Below are 17,891 nucleotides of genomic sequence, written 5' to 3' on the forward strand. Positions count from 1 at the left end.
CAGATTTAGTATTTGCCTCCATGGCTACCTGTGGATGTAAATCATCCACATGCAATTATGGTTCAATGGTCATGGACAGGGTTAACAGCAATGAGGGGGCAGGATAAGGCAGAGGATTACAGGACTAGAAGGAGGACTCTAGTGAAGAGCCTCTTATCCAGTGCATGCAGGCTCAGCCTCGGTTTCCTGGAAGCCGACGACTGGAATAGTAAGGACTTTTCTGACCTCTTGTATTAGTCACCCCAATCAAACCCCAATGAGTGTCATATATGTTCTATGATTAGCTGTAGTGTTAGTTTATTTATAGCAATGGTTTACTTTATAACTAAGGGGGCAAAAGGGAGTTGGGGTTATTCTATAGGCGGTACAATGCTGCATTACTGGGAATCGTCCTCATTACCGTAAACGAGTCAGGGCAGATCTCGGGGGTCTCACTTCTGTATAAAGAGGAGCATCGACAAGATAACCATGGACGCCATAAACTCTTATAAATGGGTCCGCCAAACAAGCATATCATTTTTACAGTGTTCACGCTAAGAGGAGCAATTTGGCATTTGGGCCCTGTTCTGATGGAAGGTCATCAACAGCATCAAATACACAGAGCACAAGTCATAGGTCACCCGGCCAACATCCAGATACATGGGGACATATCGCATCCAAGTAAAACGCTCACAAAATGAGCTGCAAATTACCCTGTGCCAAAATACTGGTGGTCTATGCAACTGAAGGGAGAAAAAAAACAAAAACAGAAAAAAAGGCAGGAGAGAGGAATAAGTCAGCCTCCCCGGTGCTATAGAGCAGTAGAGGAATAAGTCAGCCTCCCCGGTGCTATAGGGCAGTAGAGGAATAAGTCAGCCTCCCCGGTGCTATAGGGCAGTAGAGGAATAAGTCAGCCTCCCCGGTGCTATAGGGCAGTAGAGGAATAAGTCAGCCTCCCCGGTGCTATAGGGCAGTAGAGGAATAAGTCAGCCTCCCCGGTGCTATAGGGCAGTAGAGGAATAAGTCAGCCTCCCCGGTGCTATAGGGCAGTAGAGGAATAAGTCAGCCTTCCCGGTGCTATAGGGCAGTAGAGGAATAAGTCAGCCTCTCCGGTGCTATAGGGCAGTAGAGGAATAAGTCAGCCTCCCCGGTGCTATAGGGCAGTAGAGGAATAAGTCAGCCTCCCCGGTGCTATAGGGCAGCAGAGGAATAAGTCAGCCTCCCCGATGCTATAGGGCAGCAGAGGCATAAGTCAGCCTCCCCGGTGCTATAGGGCAGCAGAGGCATAAGTCAGCCTCCCCGGTGCTATAGGGCAGTAGAGGAATAAGTCAGCCTCCCTGATGCTATAGGGCAGCAGAGGCATAAGTCAGCCTCCCCGGTGCTATAGGGCAGCAGAGGAATAAGTCAGCCTTCCCGGGGCTATAGGGCAGCAGAGGAATAAGTCAGCCTTCCCGGGGCTATAGGGCAGCAGAGGAATAAGTCAGCCTTCCCGGTGCTATAGGGCAGTAGAGGAATAAGTCAGCCTTCCCGGTGCTATAGGGCAGTAGAGAGGAATAAGTCAGCCTCCCCAGTGCTATAGGACAGCAGAAGAATAAGTCAACCTCCCCGATGCTATAGGGCAATAGAGAGGAATCCGTTAGCATCCATGGTGGAATAGAGAACTGAAGATGAAAGTGTTGGCCACCCTGGTTGCCTAGAGAGCACTGTGCAGGGAGTTCATGATCCCAGTATGGTACCTGACCTTCCACAAGAGTTTTTAGGTTGCATGACCACAGGTTTAAGAGAAGAATGTCCACTTATCATGGAGAGAATACTTTCTCCATTTTGTCTGCTCACCTTCACAGGACACAAATCTCACAGCAAACATCAACATCAGCAACCTGGGCTTCCATAACCCCTCAGCAGTGCCACAGGCTGATCGCCTCCATGCCACAATGATTCAGTAATTGATGCAATAGGAGCCCCGACAAAGTATTGAGTGCATTTACTGAACATACATTTCAGTAGGTCAACATTTCAGATTTAAGATCATTTTTCAAGCTGATGTTATAAAGTATTCTAATTTACTGAGATAATGACTTTTGGGTTTTCATTGGCTGCAAGCCATAATCATCAACATTAAATAAACACATGAAATAGATCACTCTGTAGAGACTCTATATAATATATGAGCTTCACTTTTTGTTTTGAAGAACTGAAATAAATTATTTTTTTAATAATATTCTAATTTTGTGAGAAGGACCTGCAAATGGACCAATTACTGCAAGTATTGGAAAAAACCTATAGCGAGCCTCCATATAAACACTTAAATGGTCTGAAGAGTACTGGTGAGGACCTGCACATTGCACATATATAGGATCTGCAGAGCATATTCTCACCAGTGTATGTATATTTAGGTGTTTATATGGAGGCTCGCCATAGGTTGTTTCCAATACTTACAGTAATGTACTACCATTTTACCCCATTCTGGGAATCTTGTTTTTCCCATCCGTGGAGCAGATGGATATTTGTCTTTTTCTATATAATTGTACAGCCAAATTAATGTAGAGCAGACTCCTTGTTCCCATAGGAGTCGGTGAGAATTCTCAATACCTTCCTGGGTTTTGATGTATACAGCTCTGGCAAAAATCAAGAGACCACTGCAAAATGTTCAGTTTGTCTGATTTTTCTCTTTATAGGTATATTTTTGAGTAAAATGTAAATTGCTCTTTTATTCTATAAACTGACAAAATGTCTCTGAATTTCCAAGCACTAAATTTTGTATTTATTTTCAGAAAATGAGAAATAATCAAAAGAACAAAAAAAATGCAGTGCTTGCAGACCTCAAATAATGCTAAGAAAACAAGTTCATAATCATTTAGAAACAACAATACTAATGTTTTAACTCAGGAAGAGTTCAGAAATCAATGTTTTGTGGAATAACCATGATTGCTAATCACAGCTTTCATGCGTCTTGGCATACTTTCCACCAGTCTTTCACACTGCTTTTGGGTGACCTTATGCCACTCCTGGTACAAAAGATTTAAGCAGTTCTTCTTTGTTTGATGGCTTGTGACTATCCATCTTCCTCTTGATTACATTCCAGAGGTCTTCAATGAGGTTCATGTCTGGAGATTGGGCTGGCCATGACAGGGATTTGATGTGGTAGTCCTTCATCCACACATTGATTGACCTAGTGGGTCGCCCTCCCAGGGCTGTGGGGTACTCGGTACCGGGCCGGTGTCAGCGGGATGTGTCACAGCAGCGGAGACCCGGTCCATGGCCCTGGGCGCCCAATTAATAGGGGACGTATGAATTGTGGAATGTAGTTAATGGAATAGTTCGTGACGCCACCTGTGGTGTTCGGCAAGTGAGATGTAAAGCCGACGCTGCATGCAGATCCTCTGGGACTGATGGTGTGTTGCAGCCAAGATGGTGAAGCTCCCCACAGGCGGAGCTGTAGTCCCAGGGCGGTGTAGATGTAGGGGTAGAGGAGAGGCACAGGCGGTGTAGAAGCTGGGACCCCGATGTAGCGGTGCTGGGTGTGTTGGCGCAGGAATAATTGGAGGACACCAGGGCATGTAGTTCCAAAGCTTTACTCACAGTCTGTAGTACACACAGGTGCCTGCCTCCGTGCTGTGTCCTCCGGGTCAGGGACTCAGTCAACCTCCAGGTCAGATGGAATGCTCCCTTCCAACACTCCGCCAACATGTGCCTTTCTGAACTTCTCCTCTTATAGCACCTTTGGTGTGACGTACTCCTAGTACTGAGTTACACTGGAGTTCCTCCTGACAGATGTTCCCAAGAACCATACTTGTACGGTAGACAGCTGTTGCCTGCTTCGGGGACTCCTTACTCCCGAGTCCCAGCTCGCTATCCAATTTGCTGTTGTGCCCCCAAGTCTTAGATGGGAGTAGTGCATTTACAGCTCACTACTCCATCGGTGTCTGCTGCAGGACCATTGGTATTCATACAACCTCGGGGACTGGGCCCCGGCCTTGCGCTTAGAACTTCTAGGCAGGGTTCTCTCCTAACCCACGTCCTCTGTTCCCTTTTACTCCTTCGTTCCGTACTAGTCTCTCCTTCTTATGGAAGATCAGGTTTCTGTTCAATGTCTTTCTCCTTCTTTCCTTTCCCGTGCCAGCAGACCGAGGTCACTGAGGTCTGCTGCAGCACCTCCTTCCTCCATCCCTCTTCCAGGGATCTTCTCTCCTCACTCTCTCCCACTGACTGACTGACTGACCTGAAATCCTAAACCTTCCCGCTCTTTTATGTATTCTAACTCCACCCACCTCCCAGCACGTTCCAAGCAGGGAGCCACCAAAGGTGCTCTGCTACACTCCAAGCAGGGAGCCGCAATGTGGCTTTGTTGAACTACTGTGTTGTGTGGGATGCAGGTGTTGGAGTGTGGTCAGGAGCCTCCAACCTACCTGGATGGTGGGGCACCACACCTCAGGAGGAGGTGCAGTACCTCTGTGGCAACTGAATCCTCAGGGGCGCCACACTAGCTGTGTGGCATGGCGCATTGTCCTGCTGGAAAATCCAGTCCTCAGAGTTGGGGAACATTGCCTCAGCGGAAGGAATCAACTGTTTTTCCAGGATAACCTTGTATGCGGCTTGATTCATACGTCCTTCGCAAAGATTAACCTGCCCGATTCCAGCCTTGCTGAAGCATCCCCAGATCATCACCGATCCTCCACCAAATTTCACAGTGGGTTCAAGACACTGTGGCTTGTACGCCTCTCCAGGTCTCAGTCTAACCGTTAGACGACCAAGTGTTGGGCAAAGCTGAAAATTAGACTCAGAGAAGATTACCTTACTCCAGTCCTCTATGGTCCAATCCTTATGGTCTTTGGCAAACTTCATCCTGGCTCTCCTTTGCTTCTCATTGATGAAAGGCTTTTTTCCACCTTTACATGACTTGAGCCCTGCCTCTAGGAGCCTGTTGCGAACTGTTCTTGCCGTGCACTTCACCTCAGATGCCATTTGCCATTCCATTTGTAGGTGACTTGATGTCATCCTGCGGTTGCTGAGGGACATTCAAATAAGAGGACGGTCATCCCGTCAGTGGAGGGTCGTTTTCACCCTCTGCCGGTCTGTAGCTTTGTTGTCCCCAATGTCTGTTGCTTGACCTTGTTGTAATGGACTGACGTCTTAGAAATTTTAAGGATGGAGGCAACATGACGCTCACTTTATCCCTCTGCTAGTAAAGCTAGAATTTAGCCCTTTTTTTCCTCACTCAAGACACTTCTTTTCAACTCCTTTGGCATGGTTAAAAGTTATTTTTTCATTCCTATTACTTTTGGGATATTACTAGCACTTGTTTTGCCATCCAGCTTGTCCTATTGCAAGAGGATTGTGAACACCACAGCAGGGTTTTTTATACTTTCCTTCGTTAAATAGGATTTGGTTCAGGTGATCACCTAATCAGAAGCACATTAAGTAGAATGAGGTGTCCTCTGGTTGGAATGCAACTGACACTGGAATGGAATGGCTGTCAGACATGTAGAGAAGCTGATTTTTATAAAACTCTGCAGTGGTCTCAATTTTTGCCAGAGCTGTATTTTATTAGCGAACAGTCGCAGTGATAAAGTGAATCAAAGTACAATCACACTATATACAACAAGAAGATACAAGTCATCCCTTACCTGGCGGACCCTGCAGTTTGGCCTTTTTAACTGAAAAAAAAACCCAAAACTTAAGTTAGCACAGAAAACTGACAATACCCTGATATTCTGAGAACACATAACAAAACACATCTCAGTTTCAAGTCTCTAAAACTGGAAGAAAAGGCTCAAATTATGAAACATTCTGGATTATTGGACAGTCACCATACATTTTCACTAAAGGGAATGTCAGTAGGATTAGCCCTCCTAAGCCATTTATATGGACATGCAGGACATAGGAAGCTGAATAAAGTGATACCTTGATATCTGTGATCCGGTGTCTTACTGCAAAGAAATCCTCGTTTTTGTTAATATGCAAGTGAGCTGCTAAGATCTATGAGAATCTGCCTGTATGGCTCAGTGAAAAGAGCCGATACCAGTGAGACACATGTAGATCAGGAGAGCAGACTGCTAGTCATTACATGTCTCACACTGGTAACCGTCCCTTTCATTTATAATAATCTCTGGAGGCAGATTCTCGAGGAGATCTATGTCCAGCCCATAAATCTTAACAGCTCATTTACATATTAAAAATACGAGGATTTCTCTGGAATAAGACATCGGATCGCATATAATATATCAAGGTGTCATTTTATTCCGCTTCCTATGACCTGTGCCATTATAGACAGCTCAGGAGGGCTGAGCCTACTGACAGATTCCATTTAAAGCGTAGGTGTAAGTGCACAAAATATTCACAAGGAAGAGTTTGATAGAAAAGGATTGTCGGCCTCTGTATGTTATCCATGTGCTGTGTGATAGATCCATTGTGTAACAAACCCTGCTGATCTCATTGTTCTGTCATCCCCTAGACTGAATAGCTTACACGGGAAAGATACTGAATAGAGGCATGATGGGAACCCGCGGCTGTCACGGGGCAACATATGGATTAATGACGGGTAAAAACTGACACATCAGATGAAAGGCAGAGTATAACTAAATGATTACAGTGAATGGAGACAAAGTAATAGAGAAAATAGTGACACCCCACAAAACATCTGAGAGGACCCCTCTGAATAAATCAGAGGGGGCCACAAGACCTAGTAATCACAGAGAAATAATTTTGGAGGCATATCTAAAACAGACAGTGTCTACCAAACGCACGCCATAGAAAAGCTTAGCCTGGAGTAATGAAGAAACATAGTGACTGCATCACTGATGGTTTAGTGTAGAGAAGAGGGTAAGGTCTGCATCCCTGGTGGGCTGGGGTGGTGAAATGGGCAATGTCTGCATATCTGTAATCTGAAGCCGTTAAGGGTGTAATGTCTGCCATCCTTCTGGTCAGCGGCACCGACTGGGGTATTTTCTGCATCCCTGATGGTCTGGGGTGGTGAAAAGGGCAATGTAAATTGACACAGGTAAAAGGTATAATGTCTGCAGTCCTCACGGTCTGTTGTTGTGAAGGGTGTAATGTCTGCATCCCTGATGGTCTAGTGCACAGAAAGGGGGATGTGTCTGCATCACTTCTGAATTGAGGAAGCCAAGAGCATAAATGTCTGCATCCCTGGTGGTTTGGGGGGGGTGTAAACTAAGGTCTACATATCTCATCATCTGAGTCAGCAAAAGGTAGAAGGTCTGCAGTCCTTGTGGGTCAGAGGAAGCGAAGGAGTTGATGTTTGCATCCCTGATGGATTGAGGCAGCAACCAGCATACTGACTTCATCCCTGGTGGTCTGGAGGTGGTGAAAACTAATGTCTGCTTAACATAATCTGAGGCAGCAAACAGGGCCGAGGTCAGCACCTGGCGCACCCGGGCAAGTGCAGGGACCCTGGCGAGACAGGGGGGGCCCACTCATGCTGTCTAGCATACCCGCCGCCATGCCCCCCAGACCCCATCCTCGCCCAGTCTCCCTCCCAGAGAGTCCCACCGCAGCCTGCAATGACGTGCCAGGCTGTTCTGTGCGCACAGGCCCTGTGATGAGGTCACAGGAGGAGATGAGTCATGGGTCACATGATCAGGGGCCTCAGTGTATGCAGGACTCTGCTGTGCTGGTTGTCATGGTGCTGGATGAGGGAAGTTTATGTGTGGGGTCAGGAGGGGTTTACAAGGTGTGCGGAGCCGAGCCGCGCGTGTGCGCGAGGTGTGCGGAGCCGAGCCGCGCGTGTGCGCGTGGTGTGCGGAGCCGAGCCGCGCGTGTGCGCGAGGTGAGCGGAGCCGAGCGTGTGCGCGCGAGGTGTGCGGAGCCGAGCGTGTGTGCGCGAGGTGTGCGGCGCCGAGCCGAACCTCTTTCTTTCTCTGTTCTCTCTCTGTTCTTTTTTTCCCTGTTTTTACTGTCCACTCTTTCTCACTCTGTTCTTTATTTCTCTGTTCTTGTTTATTTCTTGTTCTCTCTCTGTTCTCGCTCTCTCTCTGTTCTCTCTCTCTCTCTCTTACACTACTAATCAGTAGCCTCCTTCACATAAACGTGTTTTGCCACAGAGCGCGTGTCCGTGTGGATCACATGCGTGTCCGTTTTTGGCCAGCACCATGGATGCCACACAGCATGAATCGTGGGATTTGTTAAAGGGGGCGCCCACAGACTCTTTCGCCCGAGGCCCTCAAAAACCTGGAGCTGGCCCTGGCAGCAAAGGATGCAAGGTCTGCAGTCCTTTAGGGTCAAGGGGAAGTGAAGGGGTTATGTCTGCATTATCTGTGATCTGAAGTGAAGGAGTTTAAAGTCTGCATACATGGTGGTCTGGGGTGGAGAAAAGAGCAATGCTCGCACACCAAGTAACCTAACGCAGCAAAAGTGGCAATGTCTCTAGTCCTTGTTGTTTACGGCAGTGAAGGGAGCTATATTATGCATCCCTGGTGGTCTAGAGCAGTGGCCCCCAACCTTTTTTGCACCAGAGACCGGTTTCAAGCAAAACCATTCTTCCATGGCCCGGCAGGGTGGGGATGGAGGTGTGGCAGGGGCGGGGCTTTGGTCATAAGGGGGCGGGGCTATGGACGCAGTTGTAGTTTAGCAGTGCATACTTATATTTAAATAACATTTATAATGTGACTCAACTCACCATAGGTTTTGAATGAGTGCTCCATCACCCCCATCCTTGCCTGCTCCATCACCCCATCATTGCCTTCACCCCATCACTCCCTTCTCCCCATCATTGCCTTCACCCCATCACCCCATCACTGCCGTCTCTCCATCACTCCCATCATTGCCTTCTCCCCATCACTGCCGTCTCTCCATCACTCCCATCATTGCCTTCACCCCATCACTGCCGTCTCTCCATCACCCCATCATTGCCTTCTCCCCATCACTTCCATCAATGCCTTCTCCCCATCACCACCCACCATAGCCTTCTCCCATTACCCCAGGCATCATGGCCTTCTCTCCCCATCACGGTCTTCTCCTCATGTCCCCATCTCCTCCAGGGCCAGGCTAACCTACACAAACACAGACAAACATACACACACACACACACACACAGACATACACATTCACACATTATACATACACACACACACACACACACACACACACTATACATACACACAGACACCACCTCTCTCCTCTCACCTGTCCGCAGCATCGCCCGCGCTTCCTCGCTCTGACACAGCAGCGGCCGCGCTCCTCTCTGTGTCAGTCAGAGACAGGAAGCGCGTGCGGCGGGCAGGAAGCTGGACGGGTCCTTGCAGCTCCGCTCCTGCTATTCCCTCTTGCAGGCAGCGGAGCTGCTTTGATCGCTCCCTGGCCGCCGCTACACTTGAGAGCAATCTAAGAATTGCTGCGCGCCGCCCCAGCCCCCGCTATGCCACTGACCGCCCCTGGATCCCCTTGTGTCCGCGGACCGGCAAGGGCACTGCAGCGGCCCGATGCTGGGCCGCGGACCGGCGGTTGGGGACCCCTGGTCTAGAGCAGTGAAGGGAGCAGTGCAATGCATCCCTGGTTGTCTAGAGAAGTGAAGGGAGCTGTGTAATGCATCCCTGATGGTCTAGAGCAATGAAATGAGATATGCAATGCATCCACGGTGGTCTGGAGAAGTGAAGGGAGCTGTGTAATGCATCCCTGGCTGTCTAGAGCAGTCAAGGGAGCGGGGTAAATGTGGCGCCCCTGAGGCTCAGTCGCCACAGAGGTACTGCACCTTCTCCTAAGGTGTAGTGCCCCACCATCCGGGTAAGGTGGGAACCCCTTTCCACACTCCAACACTCGCACCCCACACAACAGGGTAGTTCTGCACAACCACATTGCGGCTCCTTGCTCAGAGGGTAGCAGAGCACCTTTGGTGGTTCCCTGCTTGGAACACTAGACGTGCTGGGAGGTGGGTGGAGTTAAGATACATAAAAGAGTGGGAAAGTGTAGGATGAGAGGTTCAGTCTGACAGAAGGTCAGTTGAGTAGGAAGTCACTCAGACAGGAGTGAGGATCCCTGGAAGGAGGGATGGAGGAAGGAGTGCTGCAGCTGCCTCAGTGATCTGAGCCAGCTGGCACGGGAAAGGAAAAGAAGGAGAAAGACGTAGAACTGAAACCTAAGCTTCCATAAGAAAGACAGACAAGTACGGAACAAAGGAGTAGAGAGAACAGAGAGTACGTGGGTTAGAAGAGGAACCCTGCCTATAGGTTCTCAGCGCAAGGCCAGGGCCCGGTCCCCGAGGTTGTATGGACACTTATGGTTCTGCAGCAGACACCGGTGGAGTAGTGGGCTGTAAATGCACTACTCCCATCTAAGACTTGGGACACAACAGCAATTGAATAGAGAGCCGGGACTCAGGAGAAGGGAGCCCCCGAAGCAGGCTACACCTGTCTGTCGTACAAGTAGAGTTCTTGGGAACATCTGACAGGAGGAACTCCAGTGTAACTCAGTACTAGGAGATATTCACACTTTAAGGCGCTATAGAGGAGACGTTCAGAAAGGTACATGTTGGCGGAGTGTTGGAGGGGAGAATCCTAACTTGCCCGGGGGTTGATTGGGTCTCTGACCTGGAGGACACGGCCCGGAGGCAGGCACCTGTGTGTGTGTACAACGGACTGTGAGTAAAGCTTTGGAACTACAAGCCCCGGTGTCCTCCATTCGTTTGTGCGCTAACACATTCAGCACCGCTACAGCTGGGTACTATTCTCCACACCGCCTGCACCTCTCCTCTTCCATTGCATCCACGCTGCCCTGGGGCTACAGCTTCACCTGTGGGGAGCTACACCATCTAGGATGCAACACACCACCAGCCCCAGGGGATCTGCATGCAGCGTCGGCCTGACATCCTACTTGCCGAACACCACAGGTGGCGTCACGAACTATTCCATTAACTACATTCCACCATTTACATTCCCCCATTGATTTGGGCGCCCAGGGCCACGGACCGGGTCACCGCTGCTGCGACACATCCCGGTACCGAGTGCCCTGCGGCCCTGGGAGGGCGGCCTGTTGGGAGTTCATTTTCCCCTTCGTCACTGAGGTCTGGTGAACTCCCTATTCTGGTAAAGGAAGGTAATGAGCCTGATTATCAGGCACCTGAGCCTAATGAGGATGACTGGCTGAGTGGAGTCACGGACTGGATATAAGGCTGCCGACGCCCTTCTGCCCTGCGGGTGATTTCTCTGTGGACTTCTAGGACACCAGTCTGATTCCTGCTCCTCTAAAGCTAAGTTTTCTGTTTTGCCTGTTAGCATTTTTGTTTTTTGTTTTCCTTGCTTTTCTGTATTCTGCCATTCCCTGCTGGGGTGAGCTGAATCTCCTTTTGCCAGTAGCTCTGTCTTCAGAATATTCCTGAGTACTGACATAGCTTTTTTGAAGCCTAGCATCTTCAGGGCCTTTTTCACTGTCAGTCTGTTGGCTCTTATTTTCATAGGGTTTTTCACGGATTGCAGACAGCAGCCTTCCTGTCCTTTTCTATCTAGTTAGCTTGGCCCCCGTCTTTGCTCAGTCTATCTTTATCTGTGTTAGTGTTTTCATCTTGCTTCACCGTCATTATATGTTGGGGGCTGCCTATTGCTTTGGGGTCTGCTCTGGGGCAGTTTAGATTTCCCCTTTCTTTCTTTAGGCCTATTTAATTCTCCGGCTGTGATCGAGGGGTCTAGGGCATCGTAGGAACCCCCCACAGCTACTGCTAGTTGTGTTGATAGGTTCAGGGGTCTGCAATCCGAAAGCTGCCAACTTCTCTGGTTTTCTGGACTTAGCTAGCATTTCTGTTTTTGCCTCCTACGGTGACTCAATCATAACAGCGACCCAACTTGGCGTCACGAACAGGATGACGAGACCTGATGCCATCGGGTTCTGTGTGCCTGAGATTTGTTGGACTTTGAACTTTTGAAAATGTGCAGAAGACCCAATTTAATAGACTGACATGAATACTAAAAATAGCCGCTGGCGCGGAGAAGAAGGGCGTGAAGAGATGGGAGGTCCTAGGAAAAGACCGCGAAGAGTCTTGGGCCTCCCCTGCCTGAATTACAATGTGACAGCAACATGGCCCACCCCCCCGAGGGGTTCGTATACTGGCTTGGTATGGAGGCGCTGGAAGACGACGACGACGCCCCCGGAAGGAGGGGCAGAAGAAGCCAGTGGCGGGAAAGGGGCCGAGGTGGGGAGAACGCCATTTTGGAGAGAGAGGGAAGGAGGCTTGTAGAGCGCGCGGAGGTTAAGTTGGATCTCCCCGGCGCCATGGCTGAAGGCTCCGACCCCGTCTCTGAGATGAACCGCCAGCAGCTGGAGGACATTGCCCGACTGACGCGCCACCTGCAACTGAGGCAGGAAGCACTATGGACATTGAATCTGCAGCGCGCCCAGGAGGGGCCTACACCTGCGGTACTCGCGACACAGGTACCAGCCGCTGCTGCACCGGACCTCTTCCCGGCAGACCCTGTGGAGCCTGCGACTGCTGCCATGTCACCGGCAGCGTGCCTTGTTTCCTCTCTGCCGCTACCACCGGAGGAGTTGTACACAGCCCAGGGAGCTGAAGCGGAGGAAGAGAAGCCCCTGCCCGGACCTGACACGGCTGCGCAGGTCCGCCAGCGACCCCCGCGGAGCCGGAGCCGCCATTGGCTCCGCCGCCGTCCCCGGTGTCTCACCGGGCGGCGCCCGTTGCCACCATGCCTGCACCGGAGCAGAGACTACACCGCCAGGAGGCACCAGGTATATACCCCGGCCCTCCTAATGGGTTGCCCTCCGAATTCACGATGTCAGAGGCGGGTTTGCGGCAACTCGAAATGGGGCAGTTGGAAGAGTCCGCTGGGGGCGCTAGTCAGTCAGAGATGGGGCGGTGGAGGAGGTCCCTACTGAGAAGGGTACGGCTGGAAGAGGCGCGCACGATTCGACATCTTTGGGGAATAGAGGAGTCTAGGTCGCTTTGGGAAAGTGACCTCGGGGTCCCTTCGCTGCCAAGTCCCCATGTAGTTGCCTATCAGCGCCAACAAGCTAAGGAATCCCTCGGTGCTAGGCCTCGTACCAGAGCAGCGGAATCACCTATTGAGGAGGAGCAGTTGATGGGCATTGAGATGCATCATTGGTTCCCTTTACCACAGCTTCAGTGCCCTATAGCAGGTAACCAGCAACAGAATGAAGACACCCAAAGTATCACATCTGGTAGCAGTTCCCAATCAGCTTCCAGAACACCAGGAGGGGATCAGCATTAATAACTCTCGTTACCCAGGAGGTGTTTATTTGCACCGTTGTGCCTTCTTTTGTTCATCATGTTTTCCCTGTTTGCACTTTTGTTGCCTAGTTTTTGATTGGCAGCGTTTTCTAATTTGAACTTCCGAGATCATGAACTTGGAGTGCATCACAAACTTTATTGTAAATAGTTTGCGCCTCTTTAGGTGCCCTCTCTTGGTTTTACATAAGGACACTTTTCGAAGAAAGAGTCTACCTCAACGGACACTGCAAGAAATCCCGGCTGGGAGCGGTGTCCAGCACTTACAAGAATTTTTTAAAAGTTTTACTGTGAAATATTTGATAATGTGTCTTATGATAGTAAATGGCTTATATATTGAAGTAAGAATGTTTTGATACGTAAAGATGAGAAATTTGAATAAAGAATTAAAAATTTTAGGTGACGAACCAGGTATTTATGGTTGTCGTCCAGAGTCTAGAAGAGACAGTGAAAAGAAATAAATGTATTGATGAAGAATACTGAAGTGATAGTGAGTAACAGATGACAGCACTTTGAATTAAGTAAATATTTGCACTTTTGACTTAGAATTTTAGATAGGTAATTAGGAATTGTTTGCAACGTTTAAGAAACAGTGCCTCTCATATTGGGAAGTTATAGTATAAGATGTTGTTCAGCATTGCAAAATTTTGTATTATTTATTATTATAGCGCCATTTATTCCATGGCACTTTACATGTGAGGAGGGGTATACATACAAGTACAGTAATCTTAAACAATACAAGTCACGACTGGTACAGGATGAGAGAGGACCCTGCCCGCGAGGGCTCACAATCTACAACGGGATGGGTGAGGATACAGAAGGTGAGGGTAGAGCTGGTCGTGCAGCGGTTTGGTGGATCGGTGGTTACTGCAAGTTGTAGGCTTGTCGGAAGAGGTAGGTCTTCAAGTTCTTTTTGAAGATTTCCATGGTAGGCGAGAGTCTGATATGCTGTGGTAGAGAGTTTCAGAGTAGAGGGGATGCGCGGGAGAAATCTTGTATGCGATTGTGGGAAGAGGAGATAAGAGGGGAGTACAGAAGGAGATCTTGTGAGAATCGGAGGTTTCGTGCAGGTAAGTACCGGGAGACTAGGTCACAGATGTACAGAGGACTCAGGTTGTGGATGGCTTTGTATGTCATGGTTAGGGTTTTGAACTGGAGTCTTTGGGTAATGAGGAGCCAGTGCAGGGATTGACAGAGGGGAGAGGCCGGGGAATAGCGGGGGGACAGGTGGATTAGTCGGGCAGCAGAGTTAAGAATAGATTGAAGGGGTGCAAGAGTGTTAGAGGGGAGGCCACAGAGCAGGAGGTTGCAGTAGTCAAGGCGGGAGATGAGGGCATGGATTAGGGGTTTTGCAGATTTTTGGTTGAGGAATGTACGGATCCGTGAAATATTTTTGAGTTGAAGTCGGCAGGAAGCGGAAAGGGCTTGGATATGTGGTTTGAAAGAGAGATCAGTGTCAAGGATAACCCCGAGGCAGCGAGCTTGTGGGACTGGAGAGAGTTAGCAGCCGTTTACTTTAATGGATAGGTCTGTTGGGGGGGGGGGGGGGGGTCACGTGAGATGGGCGAAACACGATCAATTCTGTTTTGTCCATATTAGGTTTTAGAAATCTAGCGGAGAAGGATGAAATAGCAGACAGACATTGAGCGATTCTGTTCAGTAGGGAGGTGATATCTGGTCCAAAGATGTAGATCTGTGTGTCATCAGCATAGAGATAATGAAAGCCATGAGATTCTATGAGCTGTCCGAGACCGAAGGTGTAAACGGAGGTGTATGTTCCTGTACTGTCAACTTTGTGAGAAGTGAAGGGAGCTGTGTAATGCATCCCTGATGGTCTAGAGCAATGAAAGGAGCTATGCAATGCATCCACGGAGGTCTGGAGAAGTGAAGGGAGCAGTGTAATGCATCCCTGGCTGTCTAGAGCAGTCAAGGGAGCTGTGTAAATGTGGCGCCCCTGAGGCTCAGTCGCCACAGAGGTACTGCACCTTCTCCTAAGGTGTAGTGCCCCACCATCCGGGTAAGGTGGGAACCCCTTTCCACACTCCAACACTCGCACCCCACACAACAGGGTAGTTCTGCACAACCACATTGCGGCTCCTTGCTCAGAGGGTAGCAGAGCACCTTTGGTGGTTCCCTGCTTGGAACACTGGACGTGCTGGGAGGTGGGTGGAGTTAAGATACATAAAAGAGTGGGAAAGTGTAGGATGAGAGGTTCAGTCTGACAGAAGGTCAGTCGAGTAGGAAGTCACTCAGACAGGAGTGAGGATCCCTGGAAGAAGGGATGGAGAAGGAGTGCTGCAGCTGCCTCAGTGATCTGAGCCAGCTGGCACGGGAAAGAAAAAAGGAGAAAGACGTAGAACTGACACCTAAGCTTCCATAAGAAAGAAAGACAAGTACGGAACGAAGGAGTAGAGAGAACAGAGAGGACGTGGGTTAGAAGAGGAACCCTGCCTATAGGTTCTCAGCGAAAGGCCGGGGCCCGGTCCTCAAGGTTGTATGGACACTTCTGGTTCAGCAGCAGACACCGGTGGAGTAGTTGGCTGTAAATGCACTACTCCCATCTAAGACTTGGGACACAACAGCAATTGAATAGAGAGCCGGGACTCAGGAGAAGGGAGCCCCCGAAGCAGGCTACACCTGTCTGCCGTACAAGTAGAGTTCTTGGTAACATCTGACAGGAGGAACTCCAGTGTAACTCAGTACTAGGAGATACTCATACTTTAAGGCGCTATAGGGGAGTCGTTCAGAAAGGTACATGTTCCCGGAGTGTTGGAGGGGAGAATCCTAACTTGCCCGGAGGTTGATTGGGTCTCTGACCTGGAGGACACGGCCCGGAGGCAGGCACCTGTGTGTGTGTACAACGGACTGTGAGTAAAGCTTTGGAACTACAAGCCCTGGTGTCCTCCATTCATTTGTGTGCCAACACATTCAGCACCGCTACAGCTGGGTACCATTCTCCACACTGCCTGCACCTCTCCTCTTCCATTGCATCCACGCTGCCCTGGGGCTACAGCTTCACCTGTGGGGAGCTACACCATCTAGGATGCAACACACCACCAGCCCTAGGGGATCTGCATGCAGCGTCGGCCTGACATCCTACTTGCCAAACACCACAGGTGGCGTCACGAACTATTCCATTAACTACATTCCACCATTTACATTCCCCCATTGATTTGGGCGCCCAGGGCCACGGACCGGGTCACCGCTGCTGTGACACATCCCGCTGACACCGGCCCGGTACCGAGTGCCCTGCGGCCCTGGGAGGGCGACCCATAAAGCATCCCTGGTGGTCTAGAGCAGTGAAGGGAGCTGTACAATGCATCTCTGGTGGTCTAGGACACTGTAAGGAGCTATGTAATGAATCCCTGGTGGTCTAGGGCAGTGTAAGGAGCCATGTAATGTATCCATGGTGGTCAAGGGCAGTGAAAGGAGCCATGTAATGTATCCATGGTGGTCAAGGGCAGTGAAAGGAGCCATGTAATGTATCCCTGGTGGTCTAGAGCAGTGAAGGGAGCTGTGTAATGCATCACTGGGGATAATGTGTGTATCTCTAAGAGAATTTTATTCATCTCATTCAGATCATGACTTCTATATCACACCCTCAAGCACTTAGACGTGTAAGGCTTCCGGCCCATTACCATGTCTCATAGGTTAGAGCGTCCGGCTCAGTTTTACATTTATCTCCATGATAGACCTGGCTGCCTAATATCAGACCATTATCACAACAGACTGGAAAAAGTAACCGTTTCCTGGCTGATTGTTATGGCGCATTTTCTGCAGTCTCTCCAGCTGTCACATAATAAAATAGAGCGAAGTACAGTAAATATCTAAGTGTTCCAAGACGGAGATCAGATCATGACGCCATCGCAACGCAACATGTGTCAACAATTCCACGCACCGTTCCTCAAGGAAACACATAATGCGGGCACAAAGCCAACACCAGTGATTTAAGGTCACAGCAAGACAAAGATGCGCTCATGGAGAATAGAGCATCGACCTGGCATGAGACTGACAACTGAAGACCTATGTGTTACTGTAGGCAGCAGGGGGTGACGAGATGGGGGGGGGGGGCTGCAAACTAGCACATTCAATCTAGAATTGTAAACTAATCACATGCACGAGAAGAGGAGCCATTTCGCTAAGCATTTATCAAACTGGTTTCCAGGCAGCAGCACCAATAATACAAATTTAAAAAAAAAAAAAAAAGGACCACCACTAGGGGGAGCAAACGATGTATACAACATGTATACTGGAGTGTAATGGGAGGTGTATTAATTGTTCTGCAGTTAACTCCCATAGTGGTGGCTGTATAAACTGCTGTGCAGTGTGCTCCCCCTAGTGGTGGCTGTATAAACTGCTGTGCAGTGAGCTCCCCCTAGTGGTGGCTGTATAAACTGCTGTGCAGTGAGCTCCCCCTAGTGGTGGCTGTATAAACTGCTGTGCAGTGAGCTCCCCCTAGTGGTGGCTGTATAAATTGCTGTGCAGTGAGCTCCCCCTAGTGGTGGCTGCAAAAACTGCTGTGCAGTGAGCTCCCCGTAGAGATGGCTGCATAAATTGCTGTGCAGTTAGTGCTCCCTAGTGGTGGCTGTGTAACTTGCTGTGCAGTGAACTCCCCCAAGTGGCGGCTGTAGAAACTGCTGTGCAGTGGGATCCCCCTAGTGGTGGTTGTATAAACTGCTATGCAGTGAGCTCCCCCAAGTGGTGGCTG

The 17,891-nt window shown here is 49.6% G+C and overlaps 1 protein-coding gene across 5 annotated transcripts in view; it reads right to left on the reverse strand.

Moving 5' to 3' along the window:
• The window catches only part of UNC13B (unc-13 homolog B), a 409,040-nt gene that overhangs the window by 343,545 nt on the left and 47,604 nt on the right, over positions 1-17,891 (reverse strand). For all 5 annotated transcript variants that reach the window (XM_073553139.1, XM_073553142.1, XM_073553141.1 and 2 more), the window contains exon 3: positions 5,607-5,636. In XM_073553139.1, coding sequence (XP_073409240.1) covers positions 5,607-5,636 — 30 coding nt within the window. The remainder of the gene's footprint in view (positions 1-5,606; positions 5,637-17,891) is intronic.

This window comes from Dendrobates tinctorius, unplaced genomic scaffold (assembly GCF_039654945.1).
Source record: "Dendrobates tinctorius isolate UK_male_01 unplaced genomic scaffold, ASM3965494v1 ptg000197l, whole genome shotgun sequence".
In the NCBI taxonomy this organism is placed as follows: Eukaryota; Metazoa; Chordata; class Amphibia; order Anura; family Dendrobatidae; genus Dendrobates; species Dendrobates tinctorius.